We start from the raw sequence: 21,145 nt of genomic DNA, 5'->3' as shown, positions 1-21,145 counted from the left end.
GTGGGAATTAAATTATATGTAACTACCAGGTAAGTATGTTCAAAAATTTATTTTATTATGAAAATATCATTTTTAAACATCTAACTTACCTAATAGTTATATATATAGCTGATTGACACCTTTGGTGGAGGGTCAGAGACAGCCAACATCGTTGGAATTGACATAAGAGTTAATAAACAAACTTACAGGTTCATACCTGTTTAAGGAAGCTGACTTTAATGATCTCCTGCCTCATTATGTCTGCATTCCTTAAGAGATCCAGCAATCCACCCAGGGGGCTGAAGACCTCAAGGAGCTGTCAAACCGGTGCATAACCTCTATATGACAGGACCTCATCCAATACCCTTGTTCCGAGCGCTACCAAGGAATAAGTTGACCACCTGACTAAGGATCAATGATTGTGGGAGACTGTGTCCAGTCTCCACAAACAACCATAAAATTCAATAGTTCCAAGGTAAGAAAAAGGGTATTGGGTTATGGGATTTCAGGGATAGTCCCTTGTCCCACTACTGGATGAGCTGCTACGAAACGGTTCCCAGCGTTGTAGCAGCGTCTTCATAGCAGAGTTTTGGCACTTGCTCCTGAATAGTGCGGACGCAAACAACTGATTTGCTTCTCCAAAAGGTTCCGTCCAGGATATTTTGAAGGGATCTATTCTGTTTAAAAGCTACAGAGGTTGCTACGGCCCTAACCTCGTGAGTCTTCACTTTTCAGTAGTCTGAGATCCGCTTCATTACATGCTGAATGTGCTTCCTTGATTAAAGGCCTTATAAAAAAAAGGATAGTGCATTCTTTGACATTTGCAGAGAGGGCTTTCTGACAGAACATCAAAGCCCCTCCAAATTGCCACGTAATTGCTTCGTTCTTTCCAGGTAATGCCTCAGGGCCCTTACCGGACAAAGAACTCTCTCTACTTCCTTACCTGTGAGATCCGACAGGTTTGGAATCTTGAACGATTTGGGCCAGGGTTGAGAAGGGCGTTTGTTCTTCGCTAGAAATCCCAGCTGTAGAGGGCAGATAGCATTGCCCTGTCTGAAACCTACAGCTTTGCTGAAGGCATGGATTTCACTGACTCTTTTTGCTGTCGCTAGACTAACTAAGAAGAGAGTTTTCATGGCGAGGTCCTTAAATGATGTTTACTGTAAAGGCTCGTACCTATCACTCATGATAAACTTCAGGACTACGTCCAGATTCCATGCTGGAGGGGACTGTAGTCTCTCCTTCGTAGTGCCGAAGGATCTGAGAAGGTCTTGGAGATCCTTATATTCAGACACGTCTAAGTTCCTGTCATTGAAGACATCTGCGAACATGCTTATGTATCGCTTGATGGTCGAGGTTGAAACGTTACGACATCTCTTAAAGTCTGCAGCGAAGAGTCTCTCATTCTCCTATCCCATTGCAGCGAAGATTCTTCTTCTCGGCAATGGATAGGACAGCGACACTCCATGGTGGGTGTCCATGGTATGGGTACTGGGACAATCTATTAGGATGAAGTAATGATTGTTCTGGAACAACCTACTAAGTCAACAGCGTAGACTAGTGCTGGGCGTATCGATACTTTGGTATCGATACTTTCAATATTACCCTAGTATCGAAAGTATCAATATAAATTGTTAGGTATCGATAATTTGAGTACACAGTGAAAATCAAGCATCTGGCATTTTCTGATGTAGTATTGTCATAAAATAAATAAATATGGTAAATACTCATAATAACCGATATTTACCACTGAAGTACTTGGTATCAGTACTTGATACTTCGATATTGGAATTAATATTACTCAGTATCGAATGGAAAGGAAATCATCAGTATCGCCCAGCACTAGCGTAGACCGTAACTGACTCGGGCGCTCTGACAGCTGCCTACTGACTGCGTTCGGTAGTGAGGCAAGTCGTCGAAGCATCCGAGCAAGTCATGTGATCTTTGCCTTTTAAAGGGTTATGCCGAGAGATCGTACAAATTGTCTATTTGTTTGTCACTGATGCTGGACGGCAAGGTGATGATTCTCTTAAGGCATGTGCCCAATAGGTGAAAGCCAATTGCCCTCTAGAGACTGAGGTCCTTTATGGCAAGACATTCCCATAGTAGTTGAATTTCAGCTAAGAAGAAAACAACACTATGTTCCATTGAAGACGAAGGTGGAAAGTGAATGCAACCTATGTCTTCACAGCCCTATCGAGAGAAGGATTCTCAAGGTTCTGAACCTGTGCTTACAAAGGACTGAAAGCGCTAACAGCTATTTCATTCCTGTAAGGTGAGGGGTTGTAGTTGCAATGAAAGCGGGGCGGTTTCCAGTAATGAAAAACACAGGGATGTACTCCTTCTCATGGGCTGATCATTTGGAAGTAGAGCTGGCAGTTCGGGGAGCAGGCGATGTCTTCTATATATATCTGTCAATTCGGGGTGAACAATGAACAACTGCACCCCTCCGAATACGTGATATTTTGAAGACAAACTCAGATGTCTGAAGAAACATTCCGCATTATCGCAATGCGATACAGCGGGAGACTAGTAAAGACTTCTGTTACCGTGCGGTAAACATAAAGATGAAAGGGTCCAGAATATATATCTCTGTTGAAAATTCTTGCAATATCCAAGGGGATGCAGAAGATGTCATTCATGTATGCCAGAAACCCCGTTAAACAGAGACGTAAGTCCGATATTGTTGGACAGAGAAAAGGTTCAGTAGTCAATCATTGTAGGGGAGAGAGACATAAACCGACTGTACATTTCAGAGAGCCAGCTGGTACTGGGTTGTCTTTCTGCAGTCCCGGCCTACTCAGTTAGTTCTTGCTCACTCGCTATATTGAGTTGCCAGGTAATCCATTCCTCGAAGGAATGCGTTCGGCTAGAATAATAGAGCATTAAAAATGGGATCTATTATGCTTGAGCAATTATATTTAAACGAAACGGATTTCGGCAAATACAAAAAACTGAGGTGGTGTTGTCGTGACCATACCATAAGTATCTTAAAATCGAAACTGGTAACTCCTGGGAAGATGCAGACAGTCCGAGTTGCAGTTCCATTAGGTTATTAGTCGCCTCGGTCACAAACCGTAGAATTAACTACGGTATGCGACTACCCCCCGGACAATTCAACTGCTTAACAGAATCATGTCTCGAGGGTAATATACATAGTATATTTGTAGGTTTCTGTACAACGACTTCCATCCTAAATTCTTTTCCCTTCGAGGAATGAGAATAAGGATTGGAAAACTACACCCCTCCTTCTCTAGTCAAGAGAGTGAAGGAGAAGTCTTCCCCTAAGGAAAGCTTCAATACTGAAAACAGAAATCCCTGAAGACGAAAGTTCAAGCCAAACTGGATGTTCGCGTTCGTTCTTCTGTATTCCAGGGTTGGTCGTCTACTGAGAGATATTCTTAATTCAGTAGCAGTTCTTTTTGCAAATGCTAGAAATTCCAGGAATTCGACCATTCGGTGAGGTTCCCGATTATCGTAAAAAACAATTATCGGGGATTCTCGATATTAAGTCCTGCGTGGCCTTTTGGGCTAAGGCAGAGGAGACCTCATTCACCAACTCTTGTGCTGAAAGAGGCGCATAAAGTAGGTCCGATGAATGGGCGTGACCTCATAAACAAGGAAAGAATAAATTTGGGCTCTTTTCTTAAGCATTCCTGCCGAGAAAAAACGCCGCAGACTCGTTGGAACCATCTCTAAGTGTTTGGCCCTTGTCTGAACCCTCTTTTCTTGGAATTTCTTGCCACCGGTCTTGTGCTCCGTCTACTGAGGGTTCTACCTCAAAAGGGCCGAGAAACTCGGGGCAGAGGCTTAGCCTCCTTGAGTTTCTGAGCTCCAAAACTTGATGGTAAGACTTTCCTTGCTGCCTTTGTCATAAGATCTTGCGTAGCCTTTTGAGTTAAGGCAGAGGAGACTTCCTTTACTAATTCTTGAGGGAAAAGAAGAGTGGAAAGGGGAGCAAAAAGCAGTTCCACTTTCTGAATGGGTGTGACCCCATTCGAAAGGAAAGAACACATTTGGGTCCTTTTCTTCCGGATTCCCGCTGAGAAAAGAGCCGCTAGCTCGTTCGACCCGTCTCGAAGAGCTTTGTCTATGCAAGACATCAGGTGAACCAGTTCTTCCGTGTCAGCAGACTTGGAGGCTTCTAATTTCTTCCCCAAAGATCTCAGAGTCCAATCTAAGAAATTAAACACCTCGAAGGCTCTAAAAATCCCTTTGAGGAGGTGGTCCATTTCAGAGGAAGACCAAAAAACCTTCGTCTTTCCCATGCCGTCCGACGAGAAGCGTCCACAAGACTCAAGAAGTCCCCATGGGAAGAAGCGGGAATTCCCAGACCGAGAGCTTCTCCAGTATCATACCAGATGCTAGATCTGGACGCTAACCTGGCCGGAGGAAATGAGAAAGCTATCTTTCCTTGGTCTCTCTTCGTGTCCATCCATTCCTTCATAATTTTCAACGCTCTCTTCGAAGAGCGTGGTAACACCATCTTTGTGAAGTCGGACTTCTTAGTTGCCTTCCCTAGAGTGAACTCTGACGGTGGGGAACGAGGGGCAGCTGGAACAAAGTTTTCCAGAAAAAGTTCCGTGAATACTTTCATAAGTCTTTTCAAGTCTGATGAAGGCTGTAGATCTCTTTGATTCTCTTCGTCGGAAAAGTCTTCCATCGGACCAAAAGGAGAAGGGGGGGAGTCATCCTTCCCTTCTTCCGATCGACCCATAACCGACGTAGCGATGTCATGCTTCGTCAGTGCTTCCAAAGAATTTTCTTGACGCCTGCCGGTGTCCTGGTGTCGAGTATCCTGACGCTCGGCTTCCTGGAGTCGAACTTCTTGACATTTGGCGTCCTGCTGTTCAAATACTTGACGTTCGGCGTCTTGGCGTCCAGCCTCTTGACGCCTGGCATCCTGGCGTCCAGCTTCTTGACTCTTGGTGCTCTGTCGTCAAGAATCTTGACGATCGGCGTCCTTGACGCCTGGTGTCCAGACTCTTGACGCTTGGCGTCCTGGCGTCCAGTATCTCGACGCCTGGCGTCCAGGCTCTTGACGCTCGCCGTACTGGTGTCCAGAATGTTGACGTCTGTCGTCTAGGTGTTGAAAACCTTGACGCTCTAGGCCTGGCGTCCAGCTTTTTGAGGCATGACGTCCTGGCGTCCAGCCTTTCGTCCAAGCTTTTGACGTATGCTGTCTTTGCTTGTAGCAGGCTGATAAGACTGCATTAATGAGGAGAGCTTCTGCTGCAAATCTTGCAGTAAGGAAATCTGTAGAGCTTCTTGCTGCTGGAGACAGACTGGGGAAGCCGCAACATCAATATCTCTCTTTTCATCCTGTTCGGCTAGAGATGAACGTCCTGAAGACGAATGCCAATCCGCAGGAGGAGCTGGAGCATGAACTGAAGGCATTCAATCGCCCGATACTTCCTTTCCTCCTACCAAAGACGACGGCCGCCTGTGCGACACCTTGCGTCTTAGCTTGGTAGGAGAGCAAGCATCGGAGTTGAAAGAGAAGCGTTCAGGAGTTGCAGCACGCACAGAAGGCCTCCCTCAGTCCAATACTTCCTTTCCTCCTACCAAAGACGACGGCCGCCTGTGCGACATCTTGCATCTTAGCTTGGTAGGAGAGCAAGCATCGGAGTCAAAAGAGAAGTGTTCCGGAGTTGCTGCCGGCACTGAAGGCCTCCCCTTGTCCGATATTTCCTTGCCTCCTACCAAAGACGATGGCCACCTGTGCGACATCTTGCGTCTTAGCTTGGTAGGAGAGCAAATATCGGAGCTGGAAGGGAAGCGCTTCGGGCTGCTCCAATGACTACATCCTGGCAGTTCTTGACGCTTAGCGTCCTGCTCTACTGGATGCTGTCTTTTAAGGGGTCTAGATTTCGAAGTCTGACGCCAGCCCCGTCTGGGTACTGCGTCGTTAGACGACGAAGAAAACACTTTAATCTCACCTTTCCAATGGCGTGGGTGAGCATCCTGGGAAGCGTCAACAGGTACGCTCGAGGGGACGACTGCTCGGGAGCTAAAGCCTCTCGCATCTCTTCGTCTGTCAACATTCCTTCTCACAGGGGTTGGTGAGCTTGGAAGAGGTCTAGGACTAGGAGCACAACAGGTCCGAGCAGCCGCACCCTCCACTGCACTGATTTTAGCACTAGCACTTGCACTTTTCAATTCCCTCACGTCTGACCACAATTTTGCCCTGTCCTCTGCGAGAGATTCTACTTTCTCGGCCAGAGCTTGAATGGCTACCAACATATTTTTTAAGAGTCGGATCACTACGTTTATCAAGAGTGGGATCAGGAATTACCTCTACAGGGGATGGATCAATACGCTCGTTAACACGGGGAATAGAACTATCCCTAGAAGATCGAGACATACTACTTTTACTCCTTCTAATCCTGTCTCTTTCAAGTTTACGCACAATGATCATATTCCATCCACTCATTATCAGGCAAACCTACAAGTTCATCACATCTATCATCCAACTCGCAAACTTTACCTCTACATTTCATACAAATGGAGAGAGGATCCAAGGCGGCTTTAGGAAGCCGGGTCTTACATCCCCTCACCAAGAAAATCCAATAAACAAATCCCCAAAAAAGCAAAAGCCAAAGCCAAAGTGTACTTCACCAAACCAATTGCAAAAAAAAAAAAAAAAAAAAAAAAAAAAAAAAAAAAAAAAAAAAAAAAAAAAAAAAAAAAAAAAAACACCGGCCAAAGCGAGCGAAAATCCATGATGTCACCGAAACGGCGGCAGGGAAGATCTGAGGAATAGTTGGAATGGTTCCAGGTACCTGGGTAGAGGGCGCACAGGTGGTACACCTGACTATCCAATCGGCGATTGCCGCGAGTTTTGAAATTCTGCCGTGACGTCACAGGGACTTAAGCTATATATATAACTACCAGGTAAGTAAGATGTTTAAAAATTATAGTTTACATCTACTGGTGACAATATTAGCAATGTCCTCAATCTTTGGCCTATGCAACAGCCTCTGTACCATGTCCTATACCTACAGGATTGAATTTCTTTGCTTACAAATTAAACCTTGCACCCTTTTTATCCTTACATTTATTCTCCTTTATTTATTATGTAATCTGTTATCATTATCTAATTTTTACTGCAACTGATATTTCATTATTTTTAATATGAGCTCATTGCTGTTGTTTAAGATTAAGCCACCCTTGTGCTGGCAAGGGCTCTTGTATCTGGAGCAGCCCATAACTGGGTAACAGGAGATAATTGTTAACATTTCTCAATCTTTTCTTTTTGATTTTTACATGTAAACATTTTGATGAAAGATGTTTTACAAGTTTATCTTTTGAGCCTACTCAATAATATGTGATCACATAATAATATATGTAAAGTATGTATGTACATATACGTGAATACTGTAATTATGCAAATGAATACAGAGTATACCTAAGTAGAACTGAAATGAGTTGAGATAAATCTACAAATATTGCAAATTTGCTGAATTATCTTAAGCTGTGTTGTAATCATGTAAAGACAATCTTGCAAAAATACTTTCCAGAAAACGAAGGTTGTTCTATTAATAAAACAGAAATGCATTACACAATTCATATATTTTGCCTGTTATACAATGGAACAGAAATAAGTAAGATGATTTTAGGAATACAAAATGTAGAAAACAAACATTACTCAAAATGAGTGACACTGGCTATTCATCATTATGTATCATCAATGCCTCCTCTGCTATGTGATGTGATGGGCTTCAATGTCATTCATTTTCAAGTTTTACATAAATTTTTATTATTGAGAACTTGTTTACTTTCCTTTTGCTTTAAAAGAAAAAAATTAACTGATTAGCATTTGTTAAAATAAGAATCCATCTTCCCTTTACATGAGATAAAAATGTAATATAGAAGTAATACTTAAAATATAATTACTGAAACATTAAAATCCTCTATAGAAATACATTGGATCTGGAAAAACAATGTACAACAGTCTTGGCTTTCTTACAAGTAACTAAGGTATAGATGTAACTTTTCTTCAAAAAGTCGTCAGTTTAACATGCAACAATAAAAGAGCTTTTTGTAAGAGCTTTTTGTAATGTTCCTTTTTTACATAAAAAAGGAAGCAAATTGTGAATAAGGGAAAGAGAAATAAGATATGACCATCTAAAACAACCTTCATAATTTCTTTAATATAAAGAAAGTAACATTAAAACTACTTCCTAATAAAATCTAAGAGGCAGGCATTACTTAGCAACAGTGAAAACTGCAATTTCTATACATTAAAATACTGGTAAAAGAAAATCACAATAACACTCACTGACAAAATTCCAACAGTGATGGCAAGAGGCCTATAAACCAGAGCTTTCTTTTTTATCCAGTTTTCAGTGGCTATCTGTTTTTCTTTCATTTTCTGAACCTTTTTTGCAATAGCTTCTTTATCTTCTCGTCTTTTACGTCGTCTCAGTTCTGTTTTGCTGATACCTGGAATGCATCTACCTGAAGTTGTACCTGTTTCTTCATTTGGAGCATCAGCATTTGAAGGGTCTTGTGAGGATAACTGATAATTTTATTTAAGTTACTATCCATACAATAAAGTGATGATTTCCCTGTTGATACATCACCTTTTTTGGAGAATTCGTTGAAGATTACTGGGGAATCTTCACTCAAAGCTGAATCACAGAGTACCTGATTTACTGAATCAAAAGACACCCCAGAATCTTCTGATGCTAAACTTTCTTGCTCTGATGGATGTACTGATCCATTTCCTGAGAAAGGTATAAAACTGTCTTGTTCCTGTAATTTTGCATTTTCTTTCACTTCTTTTTCTGGTGATTCTGGACACATTTCAGAAATAATGCTAGCATATCCTTCAATCTCATTATATGTAGTATCCTTATGCATTGGTTTGGTTAATAAATGCACTGAAACATCTGAGCAGCTACAAGCTTCTTCCCCATTCTCTGGGACAACTACAGGTTCCTTGTTAATTGAATGCTGTGGTAATTTATCTACATCATCTTGATCAAGTTCTAAAACTTTATTGTCAAGAGGAAATTTTGTTGAAACCTCTTCTGCCTCTTTTGGATGCACCATGGAATTATTATCAACAATCCAATCAGGTTCATCTGCTGGATCCAGGGTGATATCTTTTTCATCGCATGCTTCAGCAACCACACCAGATCCACGAGTTAACATTACTTCAGGAAGTACCAACACTGGGTCTTCTTCCTCCTTCCCAGGCTCCAATAGCAAAGAGCTGAAATCACCATCTTGGAGGTCCTGTGCAAGCTTATAAACTTAATATGCAGTAAATCTTTTATATGCAAGACATATTATAAATTTATAATTCCTTTCATACACATTCTGCTAAAGAAATAAGGTACAGAAAGTTAGAAAAAGGGCTCTAAGATGCTATCATAATCTGAAATGATACCTGGAAAGCAGGTAATCAAAGAAGACCAGTGATATACATTTCCAATATCAATATCAATACTTAGGGCTGCGATACAAGCCACACTAGTTAGTAAAAACATCAAGTTATTTTTCTATCCTTACTTTTCATGATGAGTGTTATAAATGGGTGAAATGCAAAAATGTACACTAGTGCCATGAACAAACTTCTACCACTTCCACAATTAATCTAACAGTAGTGACTTCCAACCAGAGGTATGAACAGAACATTCTCAACATAAACTTACACAAAAGTAAATTTAACATAGAAGATTGAATTAAATTTACCAAATTACACTAATCTACATTCATTATTACACTTTGCTACACTCTTCCTTATAAGCAGTCATTACAACATATAAGGGCTTTTTCAAACAATACACCATTTACCTCTATAAGTACATATACTCTATACATTTTTACATGAAAGGAAACTAAGGACATTTGATAAATGAAGCAAATTTCTCATAATTCATCATTTATAAACAGCACGTTATTAGAAACAAATTTCTTATGAAGTTTTACTCAGCATGGAATGCATCTGGGCAAATTAATATGAAAAGTAAAAGAAAAATCTCTGTGTATGTGCTAACCAATGCGGTCAAGCCACAACATTACAACACTACCAGTTTCTTGTGTGTGTCTCATGTAAGTATAGATGTGCTGCTATTAATAAGGCAGAATGAAATGTTTTGTGCCACTCATGGTTTACCATTTCCATTTCTTCTATTACCTTTTTGCCTTATCCTGCTAATGTGATGACTGATATTTAGTGATTTACTCGATACAGTTTACCATTTGGTCAGGATAGTGAATTTTTTCTCAATGAATTACTCAATGAATTGTTCAGTTTTCAATGTGCTGCAGTTTTTTCCAGTAAATTTCAGGATTGAAAAACTGTGTGGTTGCTCTTATGGCATGTTTCATCATTGCAACTGAATGAGCTGCCTCTTGAAAAGAGGCAACATTGATGACAATGTTATTTCAAAGGGGCCTGTGGCTTCTGAGAAGCATGATGTGCTGCCCAAGATATGGACACAGCATTTTCACTCCTGTCCGACAGACTGACTTTCTCAAGCCATTCATACTCTAGAGAAATATGCTTAGAAAGCAAAACTTGTTGGTGCCCTGCACATCCACTGGATGAATGGAGGAGATTCTCAAGTTTAAAGTGAGCAGGAGGTACATTTGTGCAATATTCAGGAAGAGAAGGTACTTTTTTTTTTTTTTTTACTTTGTTCCACTTTGGATAATCTGGGACAAATTTTTGTACTCACATTTTCATCAGTGCTCAGATCCTGAAACAAAGATATGCATGTCCCATGGAAGGATGTTTTTGTTGTTGTGGCACCAGACTGTCAACAGCACAAGTTGTAAAGAGCCCTTTTCTTAGTGTAGTGGGATAAACTACTTCTTACTCCACAGCCCTTGCTATAACTGCTTCTCCCAACCCTTAGTCAATTCCAGAACCCTATTGTAGCTGATGCTTGTTCCATGATGATGAAATGTATCAATTAACCCTTAAACGCCGAAGCGGTAAAAAAAAAATTGTCTCCCGTGTGCCTGAGGTGTTTCGGAGTGAGCGCGGAAGCGGAAAAAATATTTTTTTCAGAAAATCACAGCCCACTTAGTTTTCAAGATTAAGAGTTCATTTTTGGCTCCTTTTTTTTATCATTGGTTGAAGTTTAGTATGCAACCATCAGAAATGAAAAAAAATATCATTATCATATATAAATAATGCGATATATGATAGCGCAAAAACAAAATTTCATATATAATTGTATTCAAATCGGGCTGTGCGCAAAACGGTTAAAGGTAACAAGTTACTTTTTTTTCGTTGTAATGTACACTAAATTGCGATCATTTTGGTATATAACACACTGTAAAACGATAAAATCAACACAGAGAAAATATTATCCCAAAATAATGCATGAATTCGTAACGCGCGGACGTAAACAAATATTTTTTTTCAAAAATTCACCATAAATCTAAATACTGTCCTAGAGACTTCAAATTTCTTTCAAAATGAAGACAAATGATTGAATATTACTATACTGTAAGAGTATTAGCTTACAATTGCAGTTTTCGACCATATCTGACGAGTTAAATTTGACCGAATGTCGAATTTTTTATATATATATTTTTTATATGCAATTATTTCGGAAATAAGAAAAGCTACAACCTTCAAATGTTTTTAGTTTTATTCTACATGGAATTGCGCACATTTTCATATATAAAACTCTATGAAATGCCTAATATGAAACTGAGCAAATATTCCGAGAATGGGACATACGCATTTCGGAGATTTGTGGCAAAGAATCGGCGCGCGGATGGAAGGAGTTTTTTTTTTTAAATTCATAATAAATCTAAATATTGTGCTAGAGACTTCAAATTTGTTTCAAGATGAAGATAAATGATTGAATATTACTAGACTGTAAAGAGTTTTAGCTTACAATTGCGTTTTTCTACCATTTCGGTAGTCAAAGTTGACCGAACGTGGTTTTTTTTCTATTTATCGTGATTTATATGTAAATATTTCAAGAATGAGAATAGCTACAACCTTCAATTATTTTTGTTGTATTCTACATGAAATTGCGCACATTTTTATATATAAAACTTTTTATGTACGGCTAATTTAAAATGGTGCAAAGGGCATTACCGACAATCGCACGTATGAATTTTTTTTCAGAAGAGTTACCTCGCGGACGTAAAGAAAATGTTATTTTTTTCATAAATTCACCATAAATCAAAATATTGTGCTAGAGACTTCCAATTTGTTGCAAAATGAAGGTAAATGCTTGAATACTACTAGAATATAAGCGTTTTAGCTTACAATTGCGTTTTCGACCATTTCGGTAGAGTCAAAGTTGAACCGAAGGTTGATAATTTGTCACTTATCATTTTTTATATGAAAATATTTCAAAATTGATAAAAGCTACAACCATGGGTTGTTTTTAGTTGCATTGTGCATGATATTGTGCACATTTCCATATATAAAAACGTTATATAACGGCTAATTTTAAAATGGTGCAAACATTTACCACAATCGCATGTATGATTCTTTTCGGAAGTGTTACCAAGCGGACATAAGGAAAAAGTTTTTCATAAATTCACCATAAATCGAAATATTGTGCTAGAGACTTCCAATTAGTTGCAAAATGAAGGTAAATGACTGAATATTACTAAAATATAAGATTTTTAGCTTACAATTGCGTTTTTCGACCATTTCGGTAGAGTCAAAGTTGACCGAAGGTTGAAATTTTGGCACTTATCGTTATTTATACAAAATGATCTCAAAACTGATAAAAGCTACAATCATAAAACTTTATATAACGGCTAATTTTAAAATGGTGCAAACATTACCACAATCGCATGTATGATTCTTTTCGAAGTGTTACCAAGCGGACATAAGGAAAAAGTTTTCATAAATTCACCATAAATCGAAATATTGTGCTAGAGACTTCCAATTAGTTGCAAAATGAAGGTAAATGACTGAATATTACTAAAATATAAGATTTTTAGCTTACAATTGCGTTTTCGACCATTTCGGTAGAGTCAAAGTTGACCAAAGGTTGAAATTTTGGCACTTATCGTTATTTATACGAAAATATCTCAAAACTGATAAAAGCTACAATCATGAGTATTTTTTGGTTGTATTCTACATAAAAATTCGCACATTTTCATATATAATACACCATGTAACGGCCAATTTAAAATGGTACAAAAATTATGTCAAAGTGACTAAATAATTTCCGAGATGTGTCACAGATACTTTTTAGTGCGGCAAGAAAGAAATTCGCGCTTGCGCGCCTGCGTAACGATTGTAAACAAAACAACGCCTTGATCCGTGAACTCCCAGCATCCCCCAAGGCGCGTGATTCAAGAGTTTTTGGCTGGTAGGCCTAAAAGTATTTTTCCGCAAATTTTTAAAAAAACTTTTGTATGTCGACGTAAAATACGTCCAGTCGGCACCCGAGAGACAAAAAATGTCAACGTAAAATACGTCCAGTCGGCGTTTAAGGGTTAATTGACTCTTTTGGATTTTGAAAAGACCAGGAGACCAAGGTATATTGGAAATGGAGGTTCTCTTGACCTGGGATGTCTGGTAAATGTTGAAAATGCCGGAAGACGCCGGAGTCTTCCGGCAGTTGAAGTGCAAAATTTATGCTAAAACTAGATCAGTAGATGATGTTCCATATGTTCCATATATAAGTTGGGATTTTATATCACCACCGTTTTGCAGCACACTTACAAATTCCAACAAACTTAGTGGTACATATTCTCTGTTCTATCAAATTCTTTCTCATGTTCAAGCATCTGCCTACTCAATATCTTGGCTGCTTTTGCCATGATTAGTGCATCATTGTAGTCACATGCAACATCATTGTAATCACATCTCAACTTTCCCCTTGTAGGCAAGCCAAATCTCTTCCCTTTTTGAAGGCCTCCAGTTCTGGGATACGGCAAGTAACTGTTCTTTCTACTGTGTTCGGTGCACAAAGGAAGCATCAACATTTAGCTGTTCGTCTTTCTTTCTACAAATCATAAACCTCTACCATTGTAAAATAGCAGCACCCATCTGTAGTCAAATGCTTGTCTCTTATGTATACATCTCAAGCTTAGCAAAAGCATGGGCACATGCCTGTTGCCTGTACTGCACATAAAAATCATCTCCAATTTTCTAGGAATTTAGCCCGGCTCTTTCCTTGTTGTACACATCTGTCAGACAAGATGGGTGATACATATGGTCCTGGGAAACAATATCTCCAGCACTAAGCTTGGCCAGAAGTTTCTCATCTAGTAGGTTCATGGCACATCATTGCAGTTTTTCGTGTAAAGCCAATGTCCTGGACAATCGTAAATCTTTGATTGGTGCTGGTTTGTCACAAATAAAGCAGATTACTTCTTTCTCAGTTTTAGATATGTACTACCTCTGCTTCTTCTTCACCTGACTTCTGGCTACTAAGTGTGAATATTGCTGATGGGGCATCATCATCTTTTGTCTTGCAAGATGACTTCCTTTTCCTTTTTAATTTTGTGGTTTTGAGCTTCAGCATACATGATTCATATGTAGCTTTGTTATTTTCAAAAGTCTGCAGAATTCCATCAACTTCATCCAGCCTTTGGGGACGAAATGGTATAGGCATTGCATTTAAATGATAAAATTCAGGAATGTTTGTAGTAAGGGTAACACAGCCAGCACCTGATGCATCCACTAATTTTTAAAGTGTGTCTACCTGGCACAAGCAACAAAGTTTCCAGTTAGTAATACTATCTTCCCTCCGGAAAGATGTTGACTTCCAAGATTGTGTTGCCATTGTTTTTGTTCTATAGGGCTAGGGTTTATCCTCTTACCACCTATATACAACATATATGCACTTTCCGATATAGGATACAACTAGGCTCAGATATATCATAATCCTACCCCTAGCCCAATCATTCATCCAATGCTATTTAATTCTTGTGTGATCTGTACACCTTCTGGAAGACTAAAGCCCCATTTTCCTTGGCTCAACTGTCCTGCCCAGGTACATCCTGTCAATTCAGGTGCAGCTGTTCAACTTTGAACAGCATTTGGGAAACTAATAACAAATATCTGCCATTAGCTAGCACTGAACCCTATGCTGCCTCTCACAGCTTTAGTGTCAAGCAGTGTGGCCAGGTAGTGCACTGACACTACATGATTACGCTGATACATTGAGTTAACTAAGCATTTTCTTAAAATGACGAAAATGAATTAAGTGGCGCTTAACTGATTTCTAACCTACAAAACATACACTGATCAAGCTGAAGTTACCCCGAATCCATGTATTACCTGATCTTTTACCTTGTATATGACCTTAAGTGCCAATTTTGGGCTTTTTGGCAGATATATTTGATAAAGTGACACTATCTTGGATATTTCTAGGCAGCAAAATTATGTATAAGTATATAAAGGATTACTTTCAATATTTTAACATAAACTGGAAGTTACTGAGGAATTCAAATGCGATTAACCAATTAACTGTCAATATTCAGATATCCAACAGAGGCCATTTTGAAAACATGCCAGCCATCTTGGAAAATGGCAAAATTTTGTATGGCCGGAGGTTGATGATGAGACAGGTCAAGAAGAATAGTTGTGCCAAATTTCATGCTCGTATCACCATTTGCACTGTTCCCCTATTATTTTGAAGATACCTGCTCCACTAAAGATGTCTCCCTCTACCAACAGTATCCTGACTACTCTCCTGGGAGAGAGACTTGCCCATTGCTTTGCCTGTTGTACTACTGTCTCGGCCTTAATGTTACCAGTTCAGCTGCCTCCTTAAACTATGTCCTTCCTTCACTCCTTTGATAAAAGTAATTGCTGGGCCTCTTGCATCAACACTGCTACCTCCATCCCCTCCTAGCTTCTTTGCCTGTCATGCTACTGGATTCTGTTCATCCTCCCATCACTGAAGCCTTTCCTGAAGCTGCTGATCCTTTTGCCTTGACTTTTCCTTATGCAGTCTTTTATGTTGATCCTTTTGACTTGACTTGTCCTTATGCAGTCTTTTATGTATCTTTCTTGGTATGCTAGTGTTCCTGTATACCCCACGGCTCTGTGTAAGGCATTCCTGGGTCTTCAACTGCTGCGTTTCCAACTAAGTCTGCCTGTACCTCTGAGCCCATGACCATGACTGCTGCAACACTCAGCTCTTCACCCAGCTTCTGTGGATCCGTTGCTCCTCTATATTCTATTCCTTCTATTCCAGCATATCCTGTTCCTGTGTACCCAACAGCTACAACTCTCGCCCCCTACCTCAGGAATTTTATGAACCTGTGTGTAACTACATCAACAACCTTGAACTCCACCACATAAGTATTAACTATCTCAGAGTGACTGTTCCTGCTTTGCATTTGGCTTTTAAACTTACAGGCACTTCTGCTCTGTCTGCCTCAAGTATCTTCTCCTGCAGTTCTGGATCTTCACCTGTGCATGTCCTCCCAACTTGGTGAGAGATTCTGCTGCCTAATGAACTTCATTGGGTGACCTTTATGAAGTGCACCCCCGGCCAAAGAGTATTCTCTAGCTTCAGCATGGTCTAATCTCCCAAACTTTTGATCACTGCTGTTAAGCTGTACTAGGATCCAAACAATATTTTTAATTGTCTTCTTAAGCATTACAGTGGCTTCTGTCCTCAATTTTCAATCAGAGATTGTTATCCCATGTCCAGTCACCTATGGACCTCCAAAAATTGCCCTCTAGGGTTGTCCTGTCCCTCCACCAGTTCACTGCTTGCTGCCCAAGACCAAGAATTGTGTAGGTGCCCTATAATCTTGCTGACTGTTTCCTGGATGGTTATCTCTCTACCATTCAGTCTTCTTCACCACCCGTTTCAATCACTGACTCAACTTGTTTGCCTATCCTGGGCAACCCTGGTACATTATCATGCTTGGACACCCAGTTCTATTCAAACCCAACGATTCAAACTCCTGGTTCTCCACAAAGCCCAACCCAAGACTGGGACTGTTTTGATGGTCAAGGACTAGCATGAGAAGACTTCAGAGGCCTTTGGACTCTAGAAAACTTCATCCTTTGTATAAATAATCAACTGGTTTTGTGGCATTTTCAATATCAGTAGCTCTGCTAGGAATAATGCATAGTAAAATTTCTGAAGCTGCCTTAAATGACTAACCTTTTTTGGGTGAAGTCTCTTGACTTCATCCAAAAGAACATATGCATATGGCTGGAAGCATTTCCAGTAGAGCTTATGACAGACCTATGAACTCTGGGGACCACCTCCCTCTTCCTGAACAGCATCTCATGAAGTTCTACCAAATCTAGAACTGCTTTTCTCAGGCTCTTCTCTAACTGCTCAAAGAGGTTATAGCTAGGGACAGCCATACATCCTTTAGATATTACTCTTCTTATTAGGGAAAAACTCTCTATCGCGAGAGTATATACTATAATAATACAAAGTGTTAAGAGTCCGTGTATAATTTTTAAGACTTTACAGAAAGCTTTCGAACCTTCCCTGGGTTCATCTGCAGTCCAAATGAACAATAGTTTACAACACGTACAGAGGTAAATTTAAAAACAAGAGTCGTTGAAGATCATTGACAATGGTCGTTAGCTCGTTAATGGGCCAGGTGATGAAGAAAGAGGGCAGTTAACTCCAACTAGGTGATACCCTCTCCCCTTTCAATCCTTCTGGCTGCAATTCTGTTGGATCTCCTGCAGAAGTTGTTGCAACGTTGCAGGAAGTCCTTCATCCGAGGGCGTAGATTGGGCACCGTAACCAGACTCCACTGGGGCAGCAGTTACCTGGACTGGGAGAGGCAAGGCAGAAGCAGCATCAGGAGAGGGAAAAACAGAGCCGGTCCTACAGTTTAAATCTTTTAAAAACATACTAGTAATATAAAAATTAACAAATGGGTCTTCGTTGACAAAAGACTTGTTTCCTATGAATGATTCTCCTAAACTTATAGCAGCTCCCTTGACTAGTTGTCTGACATTTACACTGTTACTTTTAAAAATAATTTTAGCCTTGTTCCAGTTGGGTCTATGATCATTCCTGAATGTGTGGGCTACTATTGCGCTGTTTTGTGATTAAGTTAATAAGCTCGCTTATGTTCACCCAAACGTATATCTAGTCCCTGTCCACTCTCACCAAAATATTTACACAGTAGTTTGTAAACGCCTGGGACTATGGGATTTTTATCATCGTTTTTGTTTCTTACGAGGGTGCGTCTTATTGTATTTTCATATTTGAACACAATTTTAGTTTCCTTCTGACTTTTGTTTATATGCCCACTTATATTCTTCATTTCTGGATTAAAGGGAAGGGACACACAAGGAAAAACCAAAAAAATATGTGTCCCTTCCCTTTAATCCAGAAGTGAAGAATATAAGTGGGCATATAAACAAAAGTCAGAAGGCAACTAAGATTGTGTTCAAATATGAAAATACAAAAAGATGCACCCACATAAGAAACAATAACAATGATAAAAATTCCATAGTCCCAGGCGTTTACAAACTACCGTGTATGGATTGTAATAGTAAATATTTTGGTGAGAGTGGACGGGGACTAGATATACGTTTGGGCGAACATAAGCGAGCTTATTAACTACAATCACAAAACAGTGCCATAGTAGCCCATGCATTCAGGAATGATCATAGAACCAACTGGAACGAGGCTAAAATTATCTTTAAAAGTAACAATGTAAATGTCAGACGACTAGTTGAGGGAGCTGCTATAAGTTTAGGAGAATCATTCAAAGGAAACAAGTCTTTTGTCAACGAAGACCCATTTATTAATTTTTATATTACTAGTATGTTTTTAAAAGATTTTAACTGTAAGACAGGTTCTGTTTTTCCCTCTCCTGATGCTGCTTCTGCCTTGCCTCTCCCAGTCTAGGTAACCGCTGCCCCAGGGGAGTCTGGTTACAGTGCCAATCTACGCTCTCGGATGGAGGACTTCCTGCAACGTTGCAACAACCTCTACAGAGATCCAACAGAATTGCAGCCAGAAGGACTGATAGGGGAGAGGGTATCACCTAATAGGAGTTAACTGCCTTCTTTCTTCATCACCTGGCCCATTAACAAGTTAACGTCCGTCGTCAACGATCTTCGACTCATTTTTAAATTTACCTCTGTACGTGTTGTAACTTATTGTTTATTTGAACTGAAAATGAACCCAGGGAAGGGATCGAAAGCTTTCTGTAAAGGCTTAAAAATTATACATGGACTCAACAGTTTGTATTATTGTAGACCCTTTACAACATTACTCTTCTTGCTGGACTACCAATGAAATGGACACATCAGCATTTTTGTAGAGAGACCCTTGTGGTCTTGAAGTGGCAGGAGTGTGTGCTCAGCGCTTCTAGTTTCTGTTGTCCTCAATTCCCTATATACTGATGACACAGCTTTGGCCTTCCTCCTGATCTTCTCTCTAGGTAATGCAACCATGTTTATTTTTTGCTATGTATACTGCATGTTTGCAAGCATCATGAAGAGAGATAGAGATGATGTATTGCAAAATGTCTTCAGGTTGCTATCAGCAGCTAAATTTTGTTCACTTCTGAACTTATGTTACTGTGTCTTGGATCCCAAGGCTCCTGATCTCTACCATGATGACTTGGGCCATGGGTTAGAGGACAGGATATATTGCACGGGCCTGCATTTTAAGTGATAATATCTCCATGACTTGCTAATTCTAGCTTCTTCAAGTAAGGAGCTCCTAGGCATCTTAAACTTCTGGATTTGATCAGTTCCTTGGATTTTTAAGTAAATTTGGAGATGTCAGACCTGTTTCCATCTATGCAGGTAGTTTGCTTGGGCATGAATATGTATGCCTTTATTGGATGCCTTTCAGGCAGTGTTACATTCAGGCTACTGGTCTTTGGTGGGTCCCTTGTTTGCTCCAGACATCAGAGTCAAAACTCACTTTTCTAGTGGATGGTTCTCTCCTACATTCCTTTGCTATAACTTGTCTTGCCCTCTTATGCTCATAAAGACATTCTTCATGACTGTGAAGGGCCTTCAGTCTTATCTTTATAAAACACAATCATGCAGTAATATAACAAATTACTTTATATGTTAGAAAGGTAAAAAGAAGAAAATACAAAGCAGATTCATGCAGCATTCAAAATATGACAAATTTTCTAAGACAATTTGTATTTTTCATAGCTACAAGCCTGAGGTCTTAACAATAGGAAAATTTCTAGCGCCTAGCTGGATCCCGTAAAAAAAAAAAAAAAACAGGAATCTTGTGATATCTGGCAACGCATGCGTAGATCGGGTGAAGAATGGTCAAAGACCATCCACCAACGACAACACGTCAGTCTTTTCTTTTCCAGGCTTTGCAAATACCAACTGGAAAGAATTTTGCAGGAGCAGTCTGACATTGGACATTCAAAAATTAAACAATGCATACTGCCATCTAATGAGAAAATTATATACTAAGCATTTGCTATGGGGAGAGGAAATATAGAAAATAGGTTCATCAAAGAACAAGTTAAATTGGGAAAATAGAAATAAGTAGGAATGTTTTATGAGTATGAACAAGTATTCTCGAGATTGTGAGAAGAATACATGGTAGTTAATCACAAGAATAATCAGGATAATTAGGGAAGGGGTTCAAGGAACAGGCTGCTCTTCTTCCTCGTGTTGTTTTCTATGAAAATTCTTACTAGAAGAATGGGCGCGCAGAGCAAATATGAACTTACAAGTGGCAACAGGGAACGTTCAAAGAGCAGTTTTAACTTGTGACCCTATCTGTCTGTATCTCTGGATGTTCATAACATGAACATTTGTAAGTATGGTGGTGTCCTTATCACAATCTTCTGGTGCCTTGTAGCCCTGAAATTTCCTGGCACATCTGCAAAAAGAATTTTTATACTACTTTTCAAAATGGTATGCTTGGATGTGTTTTGCAGAGATTGCAGATTTTATTTTTGAGTTTGTATATATGTGTTTTGTTGTAAAAAACATCTCATCTAGTCTTGGAAGAAATGTTTTTAATACTGTACCAGTACTATTTTTTATAATGCTTTCCATTTTTCATAGCACATAATCCAATCCTACAAAACACTGCTTTAACAACTGTCTATTGCTGCACTGAAGCGGATGCCCATAAACTCAAATAAGTTATAATCAAGATATGAACTGAGAGCTCAGTACACAGACAGACAGTAGTAGGTACTGTAGCATACAAGTAGGGAACATCCTTCTACCGCAGATGCTAATTCTTAAATTAGAATAATTGGCCATGGAAATGTTCATTCT

General features: G+C 39.6%; 1 protein-coding gene across 1 annotated transcript in view; it reads right to left on the bottom strand.

Annotated features, from left to right (window-relative positions):
- Positions 1-7,532: 7,532 nt before the first annotated feature.
- The window catches only part of LOC135218854 (uncharacterized), a 473,700-nt gene continuing 460,087 nt past the window's right edge, over positions 7,533-21,145 (bottom strand). The window contains exon 12 of the mRNA XM_064255302.1: positions 7,533-9,222. Coding sequence (XP_064111372.1) covers positions 8,404-9,222 — 819 coding nt within the window. The 3' untranslated portion in view covers positions 7,533-8,403. The remainder of the gene's footprint in view (positions 9,223-21,145) is intronic.

This window comes from Macrobrachium nipponense, chromosome 1 (assembly GCF_015104395.2).
Source record: "Macrobrachium nipponense isolate FS-2020 chromosome 1, ASM1510439v2, whole genome shotgun sequence".
Classification (NCBI taxonomy): Eukaryota; Metazoa; Arthropoda; class Malacostraca; order Decapoda; family Palaemonidae; genus Macrobrachium; species Macrobrachium nipponense.
The sequence above is the reverse complement of the archived record's forward strand: the minus strand, read 5'-3'. Positions and strand labels throughout refer to the sequence as shown.